At 50.4% G+C, this 19,997-nt stretch overlaps 1 protein-coding gene across 6 annotated transcripts in view; it reads left to right on the forward strand.

Moving 5' to 3' along the window:
• Positions 1 to 3,330: 3,330 nt before the first annotated feature.
• The window catches only part of ank1a (ankyrin 1, erythrocytic a), a gene marked incomplete at both ends in the record, with an annotated part of 103,714 nt that continues 87,047 nt past the window's right edge, over positions 3,331 to 19,997 (forward strand). For all 6 annotated transcript variants that reach the window (XM_080530703.1, XM_080530704.1, XM_080530708.1 and 3 more), the window contains one exon: positions 3,331 to 3,456. In XM_080530703.1, the coding sequence (XP_080386829.1) occupies positions 3,331 to 3,456 (126 nt within the window). The remainder of the gene's footprint in view (positions 3,457 to 19,997) is intronic.

Raw genomic sequence — 19,997 nt, forward strand, 5'->3', positions numbered from 1 at the left:
GACATCAGTGCCATTTGTTATAAGCACTCTCTCTCTCTCTCTCTCTCTCTCTCTCTCTCTCTCTCTCTCTCTCGCTCTCCCTTTCCTCTTTCTCTGTGGGTTAGTGCTGGCTGTGTGTGTGTGTGTATGTGTGTGTGTGTGTGTGTGTGTGTGTGTGTGTGTGTGTGTGTGTGGGCCTGTCCGGTTGAGGCCTGTGTTTTAAGAGGGTCACTGGAGCAGCTAATATGCTGGCGGGTGCTGGCCGTCACATTGAAGGAGGGCAGCCGCGTGTTTCTCTCTCCACCCAGGGCCACACAACCTGTCCTTCTCTACCTCAGGCAGCGACCAGAGAGACGAGGCCGCTGTTATGGAACCTGCCAGGTTTAATCCTGACTAACCCCTGAATAGATAGTACGACATTTACATTTTTGGCATTTAGCAGACGCCTTTACCCAAAGCGACTTACAAATACGATCAAATACATCTGTCTAAGTAAGCGAATCATCAATCCATCTGTCATCGCAAGAAGAGTAATCTCTGGCAGGGGCAGGGGCCATTGGCAGTCATAATGTTAGAAGAAGGAAGATTACAATTTTTGACAATGTTGCTTCTGTTTGTCAGGTTGTAATGGGTTGGTAAGCCCTCTCCTCCTCAGGGTCATATCACTTTAGTCTGGTGGTAGTGTTAAGATTCCACCATAAACCTGGTCCTCCATTAGCTCAGAGAAAACACAGCACTCAAGCCTGCTCTGGGTAGCCTTGTGAAAAAGGATCCTGTCCTGATTATAAAACCCTGCAGTAACTCAATGGATACTCATACCATGCTTCTCGTATACCTACGTATATGCTGCCTTGTTGGACGGTGAGGGTGTGACATCATGGTCGCGTGAATGAGAGTGACGCGTCACAGCAGCACTGCAGGCAGTAACACCAGTCTAGTTAATTCCGATTCTGCAGCAGCACAGTATAAGTTGTTATCAGATCATGGGATTGATGTTGTGCAGCAGCACTGTAAGCTGCTATCAGATCAGGGGATGCCGTTCAAGAGGAGGAGAAGGGGAGGAGAGGTGGAGAGGAGATACAGGTAGTGAATGAGGAAGGAATGTAATTGCACAACAGAAATGTTTCTATAATGCTATCTTTTTACACAAAATATCCTGTAATATCCTGTACACAAAGCCATTGTATTGAATGAATACAAAGCCAAATGAAGTGATGGATTTCATTTCATCCTCTCTAAGGTACAAATTGTGTGCACATTTGGTTCAATATCATTCATCATTCTGCTCATCATTCTGCAATCGTGCAAAAAACAAGCAATAGTTAGAGAGAGAGAGAGAGAGAGAGAGAGAGAGGTAGAGAAAGCTTTGCCTGCCAAAGGTCTATACACTTCCCCTTTATTGACCCCCACCTCCCCCACCTCCTCCATGTCTTCCTCTCTCTCTCCATGTCTGCTTGGTTATAGTGCATTGGCAGTTAATTGAGAAGAGACATAACAGACCATAATGTAGGTTTCTCTGTGTGTGTGTGTGTGTGTGTGTGTGTGTGTGTGTGTGCGTGCGTGTGTGTGTACCTACATGTGTGCGTGTGTGAGTGTTTTCATGTGATGAAGTGAGCCAAGGAGAGAGAGAGAGATGTTAAAGGATCTTTTTGCCTGCGTCAGCAGCATTGCAGGGGGAGGAGAGTGGGGGAGGGGGGAGGGGGGAGGGGGGGGGGGGGGGGGGGCTGGTGAAAGTGAGAGGAGAGAGAACGTTAGAGAAACAACCGTAGCAATACCAGTGAACAGGTGCAGCCTCCGTCAGTCCCTCTTTCTCACACAAAAAAACTAAAACACACGCACACACACACACACACACACACACACAAACACACACACACACACACACACACACACACACACACTAAGAAGCTGCTTTCTGCTGTTCTTATATTACCCCCCCTAGTGTAGCAGCATACCAAAGAGGGAGTGGGAACAAGATTGACCAAGAGAGAGGAAGGGAGGGAGAGAAAGAGGGGGATGAGGGGGAGGGGGAGTGTGAGAGAGAAGGAGAGAAACCAGAGCTGGAAGGTAGCAGGCTGGTGTTATTACTGCAGCCCAGAGAGTGATAGAAAAAAGTATATTACTGCTCACACAAACACTTGCACATTGTACACACAGGGATGTACACACACACTGCACCAGCCAGCTTGTATGGGTACCAATCCTATTCGCCGCAGCGCCTGAAGAGCAGGGAGAGAGGGAGAGCGAGAGGGAGAGAGGGAGGGGGGGAGCAGCAGCGAGAGAGGAAGAGGGAGGGAGCCGGACAGTCTGCAAGCGAGAGGCAGGTTTTACGTGCATGTTTAGATTTTTTTTCTTCTTCTTCTTTCTTCTCTAGTCTCTTGAGTGTGTGAGTGATACTCAGAATGGCCAGGGTGCTCACTGCTCCTCTGTAGCAGAGCCGCAGCGAGTGAGCACTCACCGCTCCATCCGCAGATGGACACAGCAGAGACTGAGGAAAGACATAAAAGGACAGGAAAGACAAGCCAAATGCAGTGAGAGAGAGAGAGAGAGAGAGAGAGAGAGAGAGAGAGAGAGAGAGAGAGAGAGAGAGAGAGAGTGAGAGAGAGGGAGAGGGAGATTTGACTTTGATTTAAAGCTGTTCAGGCTTGCCCTCCACCGACTATCACTCCATTCCTTTTTAATCTCCTCCTTTTCTTAGAGGGGGGTAGGAGTTGTTTCTCAGGACAGCAGAACAGCAGGGGAGAGACGCGAAAGAGAGTGAGAGGAAGAGAAAAGAAGAGAGGTAGAGAAGTCTGCATCACCTGTGTGGACAGCCTACATTCCTCTCTGTTCCCTTGCTGTGGTTCAGAGAGAGAGAGAGGGGGAACAGAAGAGCAGAGAGAGGGAGGGAGAGGGAGCGAAAACAATTTGACTGGTAAAGTGTGTGTGAGAGAGAGACGGAGGGAGAGAGTGTGAGAGAGAGAGAGAGAGAGAGAGAGAGAGAGAGAGAGAGAGAGAGAGAGAGAGAGAGAGAGAGAGAGAGAGAGAGAGCGGGAGCTGCGCTGCAGTAGCATCCAACAGCAGACGGCTAAGGACTGCCTCCCTGTGTGTTTGTGTCCGTGTGTGTCCGTGTGTGTGTGCGTGTGTGGTGTGTGTGTGTGTGTGTGTGTGTGTCTGCACTGCTGAATAGGAGGAGGAGGAGGCAGAGTGTGAGCACACTCTCTCAGACGCTGCAGGGCCGTACGGGAACACACACCGGTACCGTTAGCGTCCGCCAGGCGGCAGGCAGGACCCCCCAGCACTGCAGCCCCCCAACCCGTTCGGGACTTCTCCGCGCCGTGCGACCGACACCGGACAGCACCGGGCAGCACCATGGCACAAGCCGCCAAACATCTCCGCAAGAACAAGGATTTAGAAATCCAACTTGAGGCGGAACGCAAGGAGAAGGAGGAGGAGAAGGCCAAGAAGAGAAACCGCTCGCGGGATAAAAAGCGCAAGGTAAGGGGGCAGCTCACAGGGGGGTCAGGGTAGGGGGGGGGGGCTGGAGAGTGGGGCAGGAGGGAGAGAGATGCCCCCCTTCTTTCTCTCTCATGCTAAGCTTTGGTCAGGGGTGCTGGGGCACACATGGAAATACACTTCTGAGGCTGTGTTTCTACTGTGTGTGCACAGTTGCACTGACACACATGTACTGTGCATACAGACATGGGGACACTACGGTAAACCCACTGCATGCTCTCCTCCTGCTCCTCTACCTGCTTTACTGACTGTACTGGGGCAGAGCTGTCCTATCGATATATATATATCTGTATGATACTGTACATCGCTCTGTGTCTCTCTCTCTCTCTCTCTCTCTGTCTCTGTCTCTGCTCTTATTCTCTGTCTCTGTCCCACTCCTCTGTCTCTGTCTCTCTTCTCTCTCTCTCTCTCTCTGTCACTCTTCTCTCTCTCTCTCTGTCTCTGTCTCTCTCACTCTCTCTCTCTGTCTCTGTCTCTCTCACTCTCTCTCTCTGTCTCTGTCTCTCCTCTCTCTCTCTCTCTCTCTCTTTGTCTTCACACTGCGGTGTATTGTTTCAATGAGCGACATTTCACTGCCACACAGATAACTTACGGAGGCGATGTGAGACATGAGAGAGTCCGTTTGTGTGCGCCACTCTCTCTCTCTCTCTCTCTCTTTTCTCATTCTCCCCGCTTCCTCTTTTCATTGACATTCTACAGAGCTGAGGAATACCTGTAGGCTTGTGTCATACCGGGTGCGTCTGGCACCTGTGTGCCCTACCGTGGCACTGTAGCGCCGGTGGCTGTCGGATTAGTGACTCTCGCTGCTCTCAACTGTAAATCTCTGCTTCATCGATGACCGACCGACCAGTGTGGATTAGAAATCACCCTGTATATAAAAAAAATGCCTACTTTACTCTTCTAGTCTCATGGTCACCTCGTTTCATTCATGAAAAAGTATTCCCCAAAGCCAGTGTGTTTTGTGAAGTGTCTTAATAAGCCAGTTCTCGGTGTCCTGAACCTGACTCTGCAGCGGTCTGTGTGGAACAGGGCTGCTGTAAAGCGATCTCATGCTGATGCAGCAGAGACAGTGTGTTACGGACAGACACACGGACAGTGTTCCTCACCTACAGGAGGAGGCCCCCGGGAAGGGAGAGATGAGCCGATGGGGGAGGGAGAGAGGGATGTGGTGGGATGGGGGGGTGAGGGGTGAGGGGTGGGGGGGAGGGGTTTAGGGGGGGGAGAAAGAGAGTCAGCTATAAACACAAGGTTGGGAAAGAGAAAAAAACATTTCTAGAGTGAGGGAGAGTGAGAGATGGGAGGCATGGAGGGAGGGGTCGAACATGAGGGGCAGAGAGAGGATATGAGTCAGACCTACCTGGGACAGGTGTCTCTGCAAGGGTTGGCACACACTGATGGTGGGGGCGGGGGGGGCGGGGGGGGGGGGCTTGAGCTCTGTGGCTCTCATTCTGCTTTCTAGCTGTCCAATGATCAGACTTCTACTGTTCACTGTGGAGAGGCTTGTGTTGGTTTTGAGTTATTACTTATAGGTTCATGTTATCTGTCATTTTCCAGTTGGAAGAAGCCAGAATAGGTAGATAGTAAGGTGTTTTAATAGTTTAATATATTTGTAATATTGTCCTGTCCTCTCCTCTGTATCTTGCTACCCTTTTCCCGCGCTGCTTTTCAATCTACACTGGTTTCATTTTTTAAACCAAAACCACTAAGCAATACATACATTTCATAGTAAAGCTGACCAAAGTGCTTGTGTTCAACGATGCACTCTGTCTACAGTATGCTTCGTATGCATGTGTGTGTGTGTGTGTTTGTGTGAGCGTGCATGCGATGGTGCTTGTGTGTGTTTCTGCGGACGCCGGTGGTGGCGAGTCAGCCAGGAACACAGCATGGAGGGAGAGACCAGAGCAGGAGGGGGAAGGGACGGACGTTCTGGCTCAATGCTGATAATGCAGCCCAACTTTGATTGAAAGTGTATGGTTTCAGAGTATCCCATGTCACTTATGTAACGACCCTCCCAGCTTCCCCTTTCCGTTTTCAACGCCAGCTTAGAGGCTATCTTGGTTGCCGTGTCACTGGGGGGAACATTTTATTTGACTTTCTAAATGTTCCTTTTCTATCAGAGCTAGGACAATAGGGTTCAAACAGCAGTGTGGAATGTTCCTGCTCCCTAGCTGTGGGCCTGAGGCTCTGAAGCTCTGTGTGATACAGACAGCAGGGCGAAAACCCCACACCTACTAAACACCAGCGTTGGATAAGGGTGACAGTAAGACCACTGCTGGAGTACAGTCGGTTATTCAGAGGGTACCGTGTGGTCCTGATGTTCCCTCATGAGTTTGATGGCCTTCCATGGTTTTTTGTGAAGCAGTTCTCATCTCAGTGACTATGTGTATGACTTATATGTATGAGATATATTGATTGAAGGTCTCATGGTCATTCATACATGTATTGAGATATGGTTGCAGTCAGCATCATTAGACTGAGTTATAGATATTTTTCCTCATACAGAATTAGCTACTTGACACCTGTTTTTATGGATCAATCTGCTCCTCTTGTTTCTCTGGAGTGTCCCTGTCCTCACAGTGCTACCGTAGCAAGGTCAATCTTCTGTCACAGACCCGCATCTATCACTTTACAAATAAAGACACACTAACAAACAAACACACACACACACACACACACACACACACACACACATAGGTGGATGAGGGGTTCATTTTGGAAAAAGGAAAGGGGATCTGGCCTGAGCATAGATTACTTTTTCCTGCTAAGACTGATAGAGACTTACTTACTCAAATGTATTTGTTGTAAGTTGCTTTGGATAAAGGTGTCTGCTAAATGCCAAAAAATGTAAATGTCTAATCATGGACAACACTACAGGATTTTGTGCAACACACTTTAAAGACACACACACACACACACACACACACACACACACACACACACACGTTTTAACAACATTTGACAGTACAGAAGCTCTATTTACTGTTATGTAAGTTCCCTCTGTTTGTCACCATAGATACCCTGTCAACAGTATGGACATACAGTACCAAGGTGTTGAAGCCTATCTGGATCTCTATAATTCCCTCTATACTTGTCTTTGCTATCAGACAACAAAGGGTGAAAATGCTTGTGTCTTATATCAGTGTAATTGCTTATATTGTATGAGGCATTCTTGCGTTGCTCGCAAGGCAGTCACCGGACTGTGGATCTGTTGTCCTCATATCCCTTTTATTGATGAGTTGCCTCCTCTGGAAAAATGAGTGTTGTCACTATGAGGACAAAGCCCTATTGTTCCAGTGTACACCTACTTTCTCTTCTTTGTGTGTGAGTGTATATCCACATCTAACAGTCTTCTAGGTTGAATTGGTTTATTTGTGGAACTTGATGTTAAACCCTACTGAGATGTACAGTGCAGTAGCTGAGGTCAGCACTTTGCCTGGCTCATTATTCACTGTCTGAAATCCCAATTTTTCCCAGTAATGTTTATAGACAGTACTCAGAACAGTAAGCATGTGTCTTTTAACACAGAATAATTGTTATGACACGGGGGCGAGGGAGCTCAAGGACACGACACCGGAGGCAGAATATAGTGTTAGCCCCGTAGGGTATTTATTTACAGTGCAGGTGGGTGGAAACACAGATGATGAGTCCGGAGGTTTCAGCCTGGCGGGCTGGGGGTTTCAACCTGGCGGGATGGCGGTAGTGGTTGGCATAGGCTGTGGAGGAACAGGAAAGCAGGGTAAGTCTCCACGGTAGGCCAGTACACAAGATATTAACGAATCACGAGAATAGGCACAAGAGCAAAGTTCATAACCAATCGCAGAGGATACTTGCCAGGTCATTCTTAGGGAAGAACTGACGGTGATTGAAGGGAGTCCAGGGTAGATGTAGCCAGAGGGTTGATTGGGGAGTGGAGACAGGTGTGTGGGTTTGACTGTGGCTGGATAACCCTCCAATCACCGGGAACGAGCTTCACCTGCGGCGGAGAGCACGCTGTGCTCGAGTTGTGGGGGCGGGGGAGGGCGTGTGTGACGGCCCAGCCGTAACAGGACCCCCCCCCGAGGGGGAGCCTCCTGGCGACCGGCCCGGAGCCTCCGGGTGGGCCCGATAGAAGTCCCTGAGGAGGACCGGGGACATGATCTGGGACCGGGGAATCCAGCTCCGTTCCTCTGGGCCATATCCTTCCCAGTCCACCAGGTACTGGAAACCCCGGCCACAGCGACGAGCCCTGAGGAGCCTCCTTACCGCCCACTGGGGGTGGCCATCCACCAACTGAGGAGGGGGCGGTGCAGGGGCTGGTGGCATCAGGTCGCTGGCGACATGGGGCTTAACCCGGGAGACGTGGAACACCGGGTGGATCCGACGGAGGGAGTGAGGGAGGACCAGCCGGATGGCAGCGGGGTTGATGACCCGGTCGATGGCGTAGGGGCCGATGTACCTCGACGCCAACTTCCGGGAGGGGACATTGAGGGGGAGATCCGCCGTGGAGAGCCAGACCCTCTGGCCCACCTGGTACACCGGAGCTGGAGTGCGACGACGGTTGGCGCTTCGGGTAGTTCGGGCGGTGGCCCGAAGCAAGGCCGAGCGTACGGAGGTCCAGACCCGACGACAGCGAAGGAGGTGTGCCTGGACTGATGGTACCGACGCTTCGCCCTCCTGGGTAGAAAGCAGGGGTGGCTGGTACCCCAAGGAGCACTCGAAGGGGGACCGGCCGGTGGCTTCGTTCACCATGGCGTTCAGGGAGTACTCCACCCAGGGTAGGTCCTTGCTCCAGGAGGATGGATGGAGGGAGGACATGCAGCGGAGTGCCGACTCCAGGCTCTGGTTGGCTCTCTCCGCCTGCCCATTGGTCTGGGGATGGTAGCCGGAGGAGAGGCTGGTCGTGGCCCCAATCCCCGAACAGAAGGCCTGCCACACCTTGGATGTGAACTGGGGGCCACGGTCGGAAACCACATCCTGGGGAAGCCCGTAAAGCCGGAAGACGTGGGTGGTGAGTAGCTCCGCCGTCTCCGCCGAGGTCGGTAGCTTTGCCAGAGCTACCAACCGCACGGACTTGGAGAAGCGGTCCACGATGGTGAGGATGACCGTGTTGCCTAGGGACGGGGGAAGGCCGGTCACGAAGTCCATGGCGAGGTGGGACCACGGTCGACCGGGCACGGGTAGAGGCCGCAGCAGTCCTGAAGGCGGCCGGTGGGATGCCTTGCTGCGAGCGCAGGTAGGGCAGGCCGAGACGAACTCCCTGACGTTCGCGGCCATGGTGGACCACCAGAACCGCCGGCGCAGGAAGGACAGTGTGCGTAGGGCCCCAGGATGGCAGGCGAAGCGGCTGGCGTGGCCCCACTGCATCACCTTGGTTCTGACGGCGTCCGGGACGAAGAGACGGCCGGGGGACCCCGGTCGGGGATCTGGCTGGGTGCGCTGTGCAGCTCTGACCACCGCCTCGATCTCCAGGGTGACCACTCCAACGACCCGGGAGGATGGAACGATGGTGTCAGGAGTGGTGGGTTCCTCCTCTGCGGCATGGAGCCGAGAAAGGGAGTCAGCCTTGGCGTTCAGGGAGCCCGGACGGAACGTGAGGTGGAAGTTAAACCGCCCGAGGAACAGGGCCCAGCGTGCCTGACGGGAGTTCAACCGCCTGGCCGACTTGATGTAGGTTAGGTTCTTGTGGTCCGACCAGACGGTGAAGGGGTGCTCTGCGCCCTCCAGCCAGTGCCGCCACTCGTGGAACGCCTCCACCACCGCCAGCAGCTCGCGGTTCCCGATGTCGTAGTTGGCCTCGGCGGAGGTATAACGGCGGGAGTAGAAGGCGCAGGGGTGCACGGTCTGGTCCTCCGATCGTTGAGAGAGCACGCCACCGACGCCCGTGTCAGAGGCGTCCACTTCCACAATGAAGGGCCTAGAGGGGTCTGGGTTGATTAGGACCGGCGCCGAGGTGAAGAGCCTCTTCAGGTCACTGAAGGCAGCGCTGGCTGCTGGTGTCCACGTGAACTGGCGCAGGGGGGAGGTGAGGGCAGTGAGGGGGGCGGCTACCCGGCTGAAGTCCCGGATGAATCGCCGGTAGAAGTTGGCAAAGCCGAGAAATGACTGCAGCTGTTTCCGGGTGGTAGGTTGGCCCCACTCGACGACGGCCCGAGTCTTCTTGGGGTCAGGGCGAGTCAACCCACCCTCCACGATGAGCCCCAGGAATTCCACAGAGTGAGTGTGGAACGAGCACTTCTCAGCCTTAATAAAAAGGCGATTCTCCAGTAGGCGCTGGAGGACTAGGCGGACATGTTGGACATGCTCCTCAGGGTTCCTGGAGAATACTAGGATGTCATCCAGGTAGAGGACGACAAAGATGTCCAGCATGTCCCTGAGGACGTCGTTCATGAGGGCCTGAAAGACGGAGGGGGCGTTAGTGAGACCAAAGGGCATGACAAGGTACTCATAGTGGCCACGGGGGGTCTTGAACGCCGTCTTCCACTCGTCACCCTCACGAATCCGGACCAGATGGTAGGCGTTCCGGAGGTCCAGCTTAGTGAAGATGGTGGCCCCAAGGAGGGGCTCAAAGTTGGAGCTCATGAGGGGGAGAGGATAGGTGTTCCGGACGGTGATGGCATTGAGCTCACGGTAGTCAATGCATGGCCTGAGGGTTCCATCCTTCTTCTTCACGAAGAAAAACCCCGCTGCCACCGGGGAGTGTGATGGACGGATGAGCCCCTCAGCCAGACAGTCGGAGATGTAGGTGTCCATGGCTGCCTTCTCCGGGGGGGCAAGGTTGTAGAGGCGACTGACCGGAAGTTTGTTGCCAGGGCGGAGCTCGACGGCACAGTCGTAGGGCCGGTGAGGCGGCAGGGTGCGAGCACGCTCCTTGCTGAAGACCTCTCCGAGGTCGTGGTAGACCTCTGGGATGGAGGAGAGGTCAGGGGGAGCCGGAGGCGGTCGCAGAGGCGATGTGGGGGTATGGGCGGCACGGAGGCACCGGGCGTAGCATGCGGTACTCCAGCTCAGGATACGTCCCTCACCATAGCTGACATGGGGAATGTGGAGCTCGAGCCACGGTCGTCCCAGGATGAGCGGGGACTGGGGGGTCTTGAGGATGTAAAACCGGATCTCCTCCACATGGTTCCCCGAGACGGTCAAGGAGAGGGGTGTAGAGCGGTGGGTGAGAGGCCCCAGGCTGTGTCCGTCTAGGGCTGAGACGGAGAGGGGGGTCTCGAGGGCAACGAGGGGAACGGCAGCTGAGCGGGCCAGCTGGGCGTCCATAAAGTTCTCGTCTGCTCCCGAGTCAATAATGGCCTCGACCGTGAGGTTCTGCCCCTGCCAGGAGAGGGTGACAGAGAACCTGGCTGGGCTGGTGGTAGGTGGGGATTGAGAGAGACGGCTCACCCGGATTCCCCCTTCGGGTGAGCCTGCCCTTTTGATAGGGACGGGCAGGTGTCACGGAGGTGTCCCTTCTCTCCACAGTAGAGGCACAGGCCCTGGGCCCTTCTCCTCTCCTTCTCCGCCGTGGTGAGGCGGGCTCGACCAAGCTGCATCGGCTCCTCGCCAGTGCATGGGGTGTAGGTCGACTCCCGTGCGGAGGAGGGGTTGGCGGTGACGATAGGGTCCTGGGGGCGTGGCGAGCTGGTCTGGTAGCGCCCTCTCTCTCTCCGACGCTCCCGGGAGCGCTCGTCAACGTCGATGGCTAGGGCCACTAGTTCGTCCAGGGCGGCGGGTCTGTCCCGGACGAGCTCGTCCTTGATGGCCTCACTCAGCCCCTGGCGGAAAGCAGATCGCAGTGCCCTGTCATTCCACCCGCTTCCGGCTGCCAGGGTGCGAAACTCGGTAGAGTAGGCCGCCGCGGTCCGGTTCCCCTGGTGGAGTGACATCAGTCGCGCCCCGACCTCCTGTCCTGCAGTGGGGTGGTCGAAAACCCTCTTGAGCTCCGTGAGGAAGGTAGCGTAGTCACCGAACAGGTCAGGGCGGGCGCAGAGGGTGGCCTGGACCCAATTCAGGGCGTCGCCGGTGGTGAGGTTGGTGATGAACGCCACCCGGGCTGCCGGCGACCCGAATTGGCTGGGCTGATGGGAGAACACCAACTCGCACTGGAGGATGAAGCCTCGGAACTGGGCGAAGGCTCCGTCGAAGGGGCGGGGGCTGGCTAGGTGGGGCTCCCGTGGCTGTCCAGTAGGTGGTGCCGGTAGCTGGGCAGGGTCAGGGAGAGCAGGGGGGGGGGCAAAGGCTGCGAGCGCGGCCACCTGTGCTGTAAGCGCTTGGGTCGTAGAGATGAGGTGCTGCATCTGGGTGGCGCGGTGCTCCTGGTTAGCCTCCTGGGTTGTCAGGCGAGTGTTCAGGGCCTGGCACGCTGTAGCGGCCGCCTGGAGGAGGTGAGTGTGTTCCGCGAGGATCTGGATAGCCGTCGGGCCGGATCCAGGGGTGGGAGATGGTGTCCGGTCCTTCGTGTCGTCTGAGCCCAATTGCATGGTCAGTTCTTCTGTTATGACACGGGGGCGAGGGAGCTCAAGGACACGACACCGGAGGCAGAATATAGTGTTAGCCCCGTAGGGTATTTATTTACAGTGCAGGTGGGTGGAAACACAGATGATGAGTCCGGAGGTTTCAGCCTGGCGGGCTGGGGGTTTCAACCTGGCGGGATGGCGGTAGTGGTTGGCATAGGCTGTGGAGGAACAGGAAAGCAGGGTAAGTCTCCACGGTAGGCCAGTACACAAGATATTAACGAATCACGAGAATAGGCACAAGAGCAAAGTTCATAACCAATCGCAGAGGATACTTGCCAGGTCATTCTTAGGGAAGAACTGACGGTGATTGAAGGGAGTCCAGGGTAGATGTAGCCAGAGGGTTGATTGGGGAGTGGAGACAGGTGTGTGGGTTTGACTGTGGCTGGATAACCCTCCAATCACCGGGAACGAGCTTCACCTGCGGCGGAGAGCACGCTGTGCTCGAGTTGTGGGGGCGGGGGAGGGCGTGTGTGACGGCCCAGCCGTAACAATAATAGATAACAATGTTTAAGATATCTATATATGTGTCACTATATACCGGTTTAGAAAGGAGTGCACATATTCTTGATGTTGGGAATATTATAGCAGGACAAAAATCTAATATTACACATTCAAATATGCAATTAATGTCCCCTTAACTGGTTTAAAAACCCTGAGACCCATTAGGAGTAGGCCTTGGAGTGCTGCAGTTGGACAATTACAAAGTTACCCATAATGACCATTCAGGGACAAGATTACTCCAGATGCCTTCAGTGCCATGTGATTATTATTTAGTATCCCCAAGGTTTAACAAGAGTGTGTCTCAGCATGTTTTGATTAACCAGCTTGTCTGTGCAATGACACAGTACGTCCGTTTGTTAGTGCAATATGTATAACATATTAATATTGTGCGTGTTTTGTGTACAGCACATCAGTGTTTGTACTGTAGCAGTGAAGTAGGTATAGAATATTTTATATTACAATCTGTGTGTATTTGCATGCCCAAGAGGTCTGTGCTCTCCCCAGTAGTAGTAGAGGCAGTGTTGGTGGATGATGACTATGGTGCCACAGTAGTAGTAGTTTAGTAGTAGTATAGTAGTAGTAGTATATATTATTATTATTATTATTATTATTATTATTATTATTATTAGTAGTAGTAGTATAGTAGTAGTATAGTAGTAGTAGTAGTAGTAGTAGTAGTAGTATATATTAGTAGTAGTAGTAGTAGTAGTGGTATATTAGTAGTAGTAGTAGTAGTAGTAGTAGTAGTATATTAGTAGTAGTAGGATTTTAGTAGTAGTAGTAGTATAGTAGTAGTAGTATATTAGTAGTAGTAGTAGTAGTAGTAGTATAGTAGTAGTAGTAGTAGTAGTAGTAGTAGTAGTAGTAGTAGTAGTAGTAGTAGTAGTAGTAGTAGTAGTAGTAGTAGTAGTAGGCTAGTATCACTCATGCAGAGTAGAGATGACAGCATTGTATCAACAGTCCAGCAGTGCCTTCTCGTTAATGTGTCTCTCTTCACTCTGTTTCCATCTCTCTCCCTCTCTCTTCCTCTCTCTCTAAGCATGGATGTGTATCTCCGTAGTGTGTGTGTGTCTGTCTGTGTCTGTGTCGGTGTGGGTGTGGGTCTGGGTGTGGATGTGGGTGTGGGTGTGTGTGTGTGTGTGTGTGTGTGTGTGTGTGTGTGTGTGTGTGTGTGTCTGTGTCTGTGTCTGTGTGTGTGTGTGTGTGTGTGTGTGTGTGTATGTGCGCAAGTTTGGTGCAGTGGATTAAAGGTGCTGCAGTGAGCGGGAGTGACTAAGCTCATTAGAGCCAACCTGAGCACCTGCCCACAGCCCCCTGCCTGCCTGCCCGCCTGCTTGCAACCTCATTGGCTCATGAGCTGGAAGTGATCAATTTGGAGTTTAATGCTTTTAATGATTGTGTGTGAGCTGTGTATGCTGCTGGTGGCAGTCATACTGTGGTGAAGTGTCTTTTTTGGTTTGTTATTGTGCTACTCTAAGCTTAGACTCCCTGGTGTGTAGCTCTGTATCTCTACTGCTGGTCTCAATGGGTGATTCCTCCAACCTTTAGGGACACTATCAGTATGGACCTGTGGATGCTGAGAGCTCAGTGGCGATTTTAGCATCGCATTTCTGGAGGGGCAGTTTTGTATCACGTCACCATTACAAAACATAAAGGTAGTCTACGGTAGGCATATGCTATGGGCTGTGCTGTGAGTGCCAGGGAGCAGAAAGATTTCAAGACTGAATACACTTCATATACACTTAAGCGTTCGGCACAACACAAAATGCTACATTGAGGTTGCCTATACTGCAACAAAGTAAAAACATGTCACAGACTCGTGTCCTCAATAACTTGCATGCTTTATCAAAATACAAGGATGTGGCACATTGTTAACTTGTAGTAATTTTTTCTGAGTGGGGCAGTCCCACTCATATTTTATTGTGACAGAGACAGTAGAGATTTGACAGGAAGGATGGGTGAGAGAGAGAGGAGGGATGACATGCAGGACATGTCCGCGGCCGGAATCGAACCGGGAACCCTGCGGTTACGTGGTCAGAGCTTCGTCCGCTACGCCACCTAAGCCCCCCATGTCAAATAAACACCATCAGGTTATAACACACTACAAAAGCCACATTTACATTTAGGCTAGGATAATTTAATGGAGCTATATCTACAGCCCAAGCCCTGTCCAGGGTTCTGAAAGCAACAAGTAACACGTGTGCCCATCAAAGGCATTAGCCTACACATCAAATGTAGTCCTCCACTTTATATCACAGCCTGTATAACACGTTTAAAATGACTACAAAACCAAACCAATATTGTCTACAGTGAACGGCGCACTGTCCATTTGTCATACATTTGCCATACATGCCCTAACATACCTCACTTGAATAGGAAGGTAGTGTGGTGGTTCTTTGCGTGAGTAAACCTCTCGATGACTTTACTCTTGAAATCCATCTCTCCCTGGATCAATGGATTTTGAATGAAAAGCATGGAAGGGCGTTACTGGGGCGTTACGTTCAGTTACTGTTGTCCCATTGTGTTTCTTGCGAATGTTTTAAAACTCTTTTAACCAGCTGATGCCCAAATAGTCTCCACTCTCCACCAAAAAGTGTGCATGGGAAACAAACCACTGCATGTTTCGAGGTGCTATCAGTTAACCATCTGTTTTTGTCAAACCATTCGTGTTTGAACGTACGGGTCACTTTTGGCGCTTTTCCATTGACCAGACCGGTACGGCTCAGCACGGCACGCATTTGAAAAGTTCGGTATGGTACGGGTAGGATACGTTCTCCATTATACACAACAGACCAGGAACGAGCGGTGACAGTAGGAGGAGTTAAGTGTCATAAGAGCACTTCATTTTAATAAGTGCCGGTATACAGCTCAACGGGGGGGGGAAATGCGATAAGAATGATGTCAAAATGCAGCACTATCATGCACAGATCAGCCTTAAAACATGTAACGTTAGATATATAATGTTAGATAGGGAGCAATGTATTTCTACGGAAAGGCTGTGCTTGACGCTCCCATTGGACTGACGGCGGGGCTCACAATCTCTGCGTTTGTTATAGATATGAGTGCTCCGGTGTCTTGCTGGTAGTCAAATATATTTATTTATACAGCATATGGATGTTACGTGCCTGTTACTTGCCACTTTCAGTTCTAGTAGATCTAGTAGTTCTAGTAGATCGCGCAACCAGGGAAACGCCGACATGTGTTAATAAAGGGAGCAAGACGCGAATCTACCGGCATTTGGCTCATGAGTGAACAGCGAAAACGCCTGGTCAGCACAGCTTGGGATTCCATGGAAATTATAGGGAACTATGTGTGAAAGAGACTTAAATGTTGAAATAACAGTAATACCATGTTCATTGATAAAATGACATAAGGGATGAAAAGGGGGGATGGCAGTTTTAGAAGGGGGATGGTGAAGCGAGCTGGACTGAGGAACGGTCTAGCATAGGCACAGCACATCATCATAATAGCGATTTTTTTGTTATGCTTGTTGTAAATAAAAGTTCTATGATGCATTGAAATTACATTAAACTAAGATAATAAGATGGTTATCATAATTTTTCTAATCTTTATTAATAAGTTATTACAGAAACAGTAAGGGACATTTTCCGAGAGTGAAATCTGTTGTGGTATTTAAAAATGGCGGTTAGCGATAAAGTCTATGAACATGGGATGACGATGTTGACGATTACCATTGACCAATCAACGGTCTGCAGCGTCACACGTCACACACAGCCCCTCTCGAACTGGAACTAAAAACGGCACGGGTACTATGGCCCAGTACGGCTCGGTTGGCAGTGGAGAAAGCAAAACAAACCGGGATCACACGGCCCGGCACAGTACGGCACGGTAGTGGAAAAGCGCCATTTATCCCCACCCTGAAGCAGGACCAAGTCTTTTGGTTTGATTGATTGATTGAAAACTTTATTAGAAGATTTGCAGAAGTAGGTACATGAAAGTACATATTACATACAAGGTCAACTAACAGGATAAAAACCCAAGAAAGACACTGGCTTATTTCAATTGGGGTCCTTGATTCTCTTGATTGGTCTGTGTGGCCCTAAACGTTTTATCTCCAACTTGTCTTCCAAACTCAAGGTAATAAACCGCACAGTAAACAAATAATCTACATGATTCATTGATATCTAGCTAGCATTAGCAACAGAAGTACAGTAGTTCAATTGAATTGCTTTGTGATTATTTCCTTTCACGTCAGGCCAGGTTAACGTCATTAGCGTTTAAGATTTTTTCACCACCTGTTGCTAGGCAGAATTCATTGGGGCAGAAACATTTCTGCCCCTTCACCCAATGTAATTCTTCACTGCTTAAACCAATCACACACACATTCCCCTAGCAACGACGGGGCAGAGTGCTCCACTGCCCACAGAAGAGAGATAGGACAGAGAGCGCAGTCCGCAGAGTGAGAACACACACGCACTAGAGAAATGACTCCAAAACTGCATTGTAAGGATTGTGAGTCAGGTCTATTATATTTATACACACCAATTTCACCATTGAATCACTATTTTGTATTAAATATAAAATACATGTTGCCACAACGTTCAGATGTAGCGAGCATCTTGCACCACCTGCCCCTAATGTAAAAACGCCACTGTGTGGGCTTTGTGTGTCAGTGTGTAGTTCTATGTTTGGCTGGGTGTGTATAAGTACATCCAAATGTAGAGAACTCCTTAAGGGGTTGATAAGAAAGTTGTTCCAGACAGCAGTGGGTCCATCCCTTCTCCTTTGTAGCATAATCTCAGAGATCCCATCTCTGTGTTAATTGATGGTATGTGATTTCCGGTGGCTGTCATTCGGTCAGTGTGTTCTATGGGGCCCTGTGGGACCAGTCAGACTGATGACTCAGCAGATCTGGCCCAGCATTGAGTCACATTTATGGAGGGACTGATTCTCACTCCTTCCATCTCAGGCCTGTTACTGGGGCTGTGCCGCTGCGGTGCTCGGTGCTGCAGCCTGCACTCCTTTAATTAAAGCGGGACTGGAGGGGGGCACGTGGTGGTGGCCCAGCCCACTCCCTCCCCTCAGTGGTTAAACAGTGGAGGTTTGATTTATGAGCATGCCCCCCCCCCCCCCCCTCACCCCCGCACTCCCTCCCCCCGCCCCCCGTCAGCTCATTAAGGGGAACGACTCCCTCTTTCAAGTAGCACTCGCCATAATTTGTTACAATAAAATGAAATTAAAAACAACTGCATTTAGAATCAGTCAGGGTGTGCTAGAGTAACTCCTACACTTCCAGGTGCACAGAAGCATTCCCAGGGGACTTTGCAGCATGTGGTGATTGTTTCAGCTGCCTGGTTCATTATATGCAACTGTATGACTTATATCCTTGAAGAATTACAATTGTACTGAACTGGAACTGCTTTGAACTGCAATATGACTGGATGTAGTGTGGGTGTACAGTACTGTGAGTAGCAGGTGTTTGGTCAACACTGATCCCTATGAGTGCTGAGTGATGATCAGAGCCTGTTCACTGCCGTGCTCCTCTCAGAGTGGTTCACTCAGGCCAGGTACAGGTAAATGTGAATGTGAAATGGCTGATACGGTTTTGGGAGCCTCATCCCATTAATTGTCCCAAACGTAGTTCACATTTAATGTATGTAAATGAACCTGCGAATGAGAAGGCCTGTGTCTGCAGTGTTGTTCGTTCCAGCCTCCCCCTGGTTCATTACCTGTCCAGGTTTGGATTTGCCTCTTGATCAGTCTCTTGACTCTTAATCAGTCTCTTGCCTCTTGATCAGTCTCTTGCATCCAACCATTGAAACTTTACACTACCATTTAAAGATAGCATCTATGCTTTGCTCCTTACTAGACTGTTAAATCTATTCATTTCCTGTTCTCATTTGCAGCCATTGAGATGGCACCACGTAAAATGATGTCATACTGAGAGGGTTCTTCTTTGATTCTCTTCCTCCATTCATCTCTTTCTTTCTCTTCTCTCTCTCTTCTCTCTCTCTCTTTCTCCCTCTCTCTCTCTCTCTCTCTCTCTCTCTCTCTCTCTCTCTCTCTCTCTCTCTCTCTCTCTCTCTCTCTCTCTCTCTCTCTCTCCCCGGCCCAGTGCGCTAATCTCTCCTCCCAATTGTTATTCTGATAGCGCAGCTCTTGCATAACTCGTTGAAACAAGAATTGAGAGATCAGGCTGATTGAAGCGGATCCTCATCATGATAAAAAAAAAAGAGAAGAGGGAAAGAAATCAACAACTCCCCAGAGGAATCTAAGGTGCTGGACAGCACCGCCCTCTAAGCTCCTTCTGCCTGGACAGACGTGGAGATGGGAGATGACAGGAGTTGACAGGTGGGACAGGAGCTTAGGAAGGCTTGATCTGAGCTCTGCCCTCAGACAAACTCCTGCATCTGTATCTGGTCCCAGCTCTGCAGTAAAAAAAACATGTACTGCTCTTCAGGAAAGGAAGGGATAGTCAGACTTTTCTATTACGATAGAGATCACACTTGAGATTCCTCCTACTTTGTCCATGTCCTTGAATGGTTATTTTGTTTAGTTGCTACATAGTACTTTTTTCTGGGGGGTATTCCATCAACATCGCTAAAGGAAAATCCAGGCTTATTCTGATAAATCTCGCAAGATTTAAAAAACAATCCAGGCTTGTTTTGAGAAATCTCGCAAGACTTATCAAAAATAAGCCTGGATTGTCCTTGATGGAATACTCCCCTGGTGTCTCTTCATTAATATTTTTGTCAAGAATGAGTGTCAATGAGTTTGAGGTTGACTGTGTAGTGTTTATGTTCCTTTTGTTGATGTGTCGGTGCTTTATTTATCCCAACTCCAGTGTGGACCTTCTACTTCAGCGCATCTTGGAAACCTTAGTGCAGTGGAGCTTGTCCCTGTACCAAGAGAAAGATCCCCTGTGTGTTTGTGTGTGCGTGTTTGCGTGTATGCGTGAGTGTAGGAATGGAGCCCTTGGGCAGTACTCCAGGTGTATGGAGGGAAGGAGACATATTAGGGTTAGGGGAGAGTCCAGTTAGAGGAGAGTGTGAAGGAAGGGGGGAGGAGAGGTGAATGACCCAAGGGTGACTCTTCCCCCCATGCCCTGTGAGGGAGAGCGCTGCTGTCCCATTTCCCAGATTGATCATGATGACATCTGAACTCTGGACATGTGAAGAGAGAGAAAAATTACCTCAACAAACCTATTACCCTGCAGTGTAACATTGCAGCCCTGAAGCTGACGGCCATCTTTAATTTTCATTCTCTTTTCCAGTGAATGAGGACAGACCAGAATAACCACAGTTTTAACGAGTTATTTCAGTTGCTGGGTAGTGTTTATTTGTGTGGCCGTGATTGAGCTGGAGAAGATTTAGTTCATGATTAGAGTCTCAAAAGACAGACTGAGTTAAACCTGTTTGGTCCTAAGCAGGGTTTTGAAATCTGTATGTGAGAGAAGCTTAGCGTGGTATAACTCAGGATAAACAAATTAAGGAGGGGATTTAGTTCAGATGTCATGGCTACAGGCCAATGACAATATCCCCTGGAGAATGATAGGCTAAGTGTCAAAATGTCAATTTTTTTCAA

The sequence above is a fragment of the Nansenia antarctica genome (assembly GCF_963989245.1).
Source record: "Nansenia antarctica genome assembly, chromosome: 5".
Classification (NCBI taxonomy): domain Eukaryota; kingdom Metazoa; phylum Chordata; class Actinopteri; order Argentiniformes; family Microstomatidae; genus Nansenia; species Nansenia antarctica.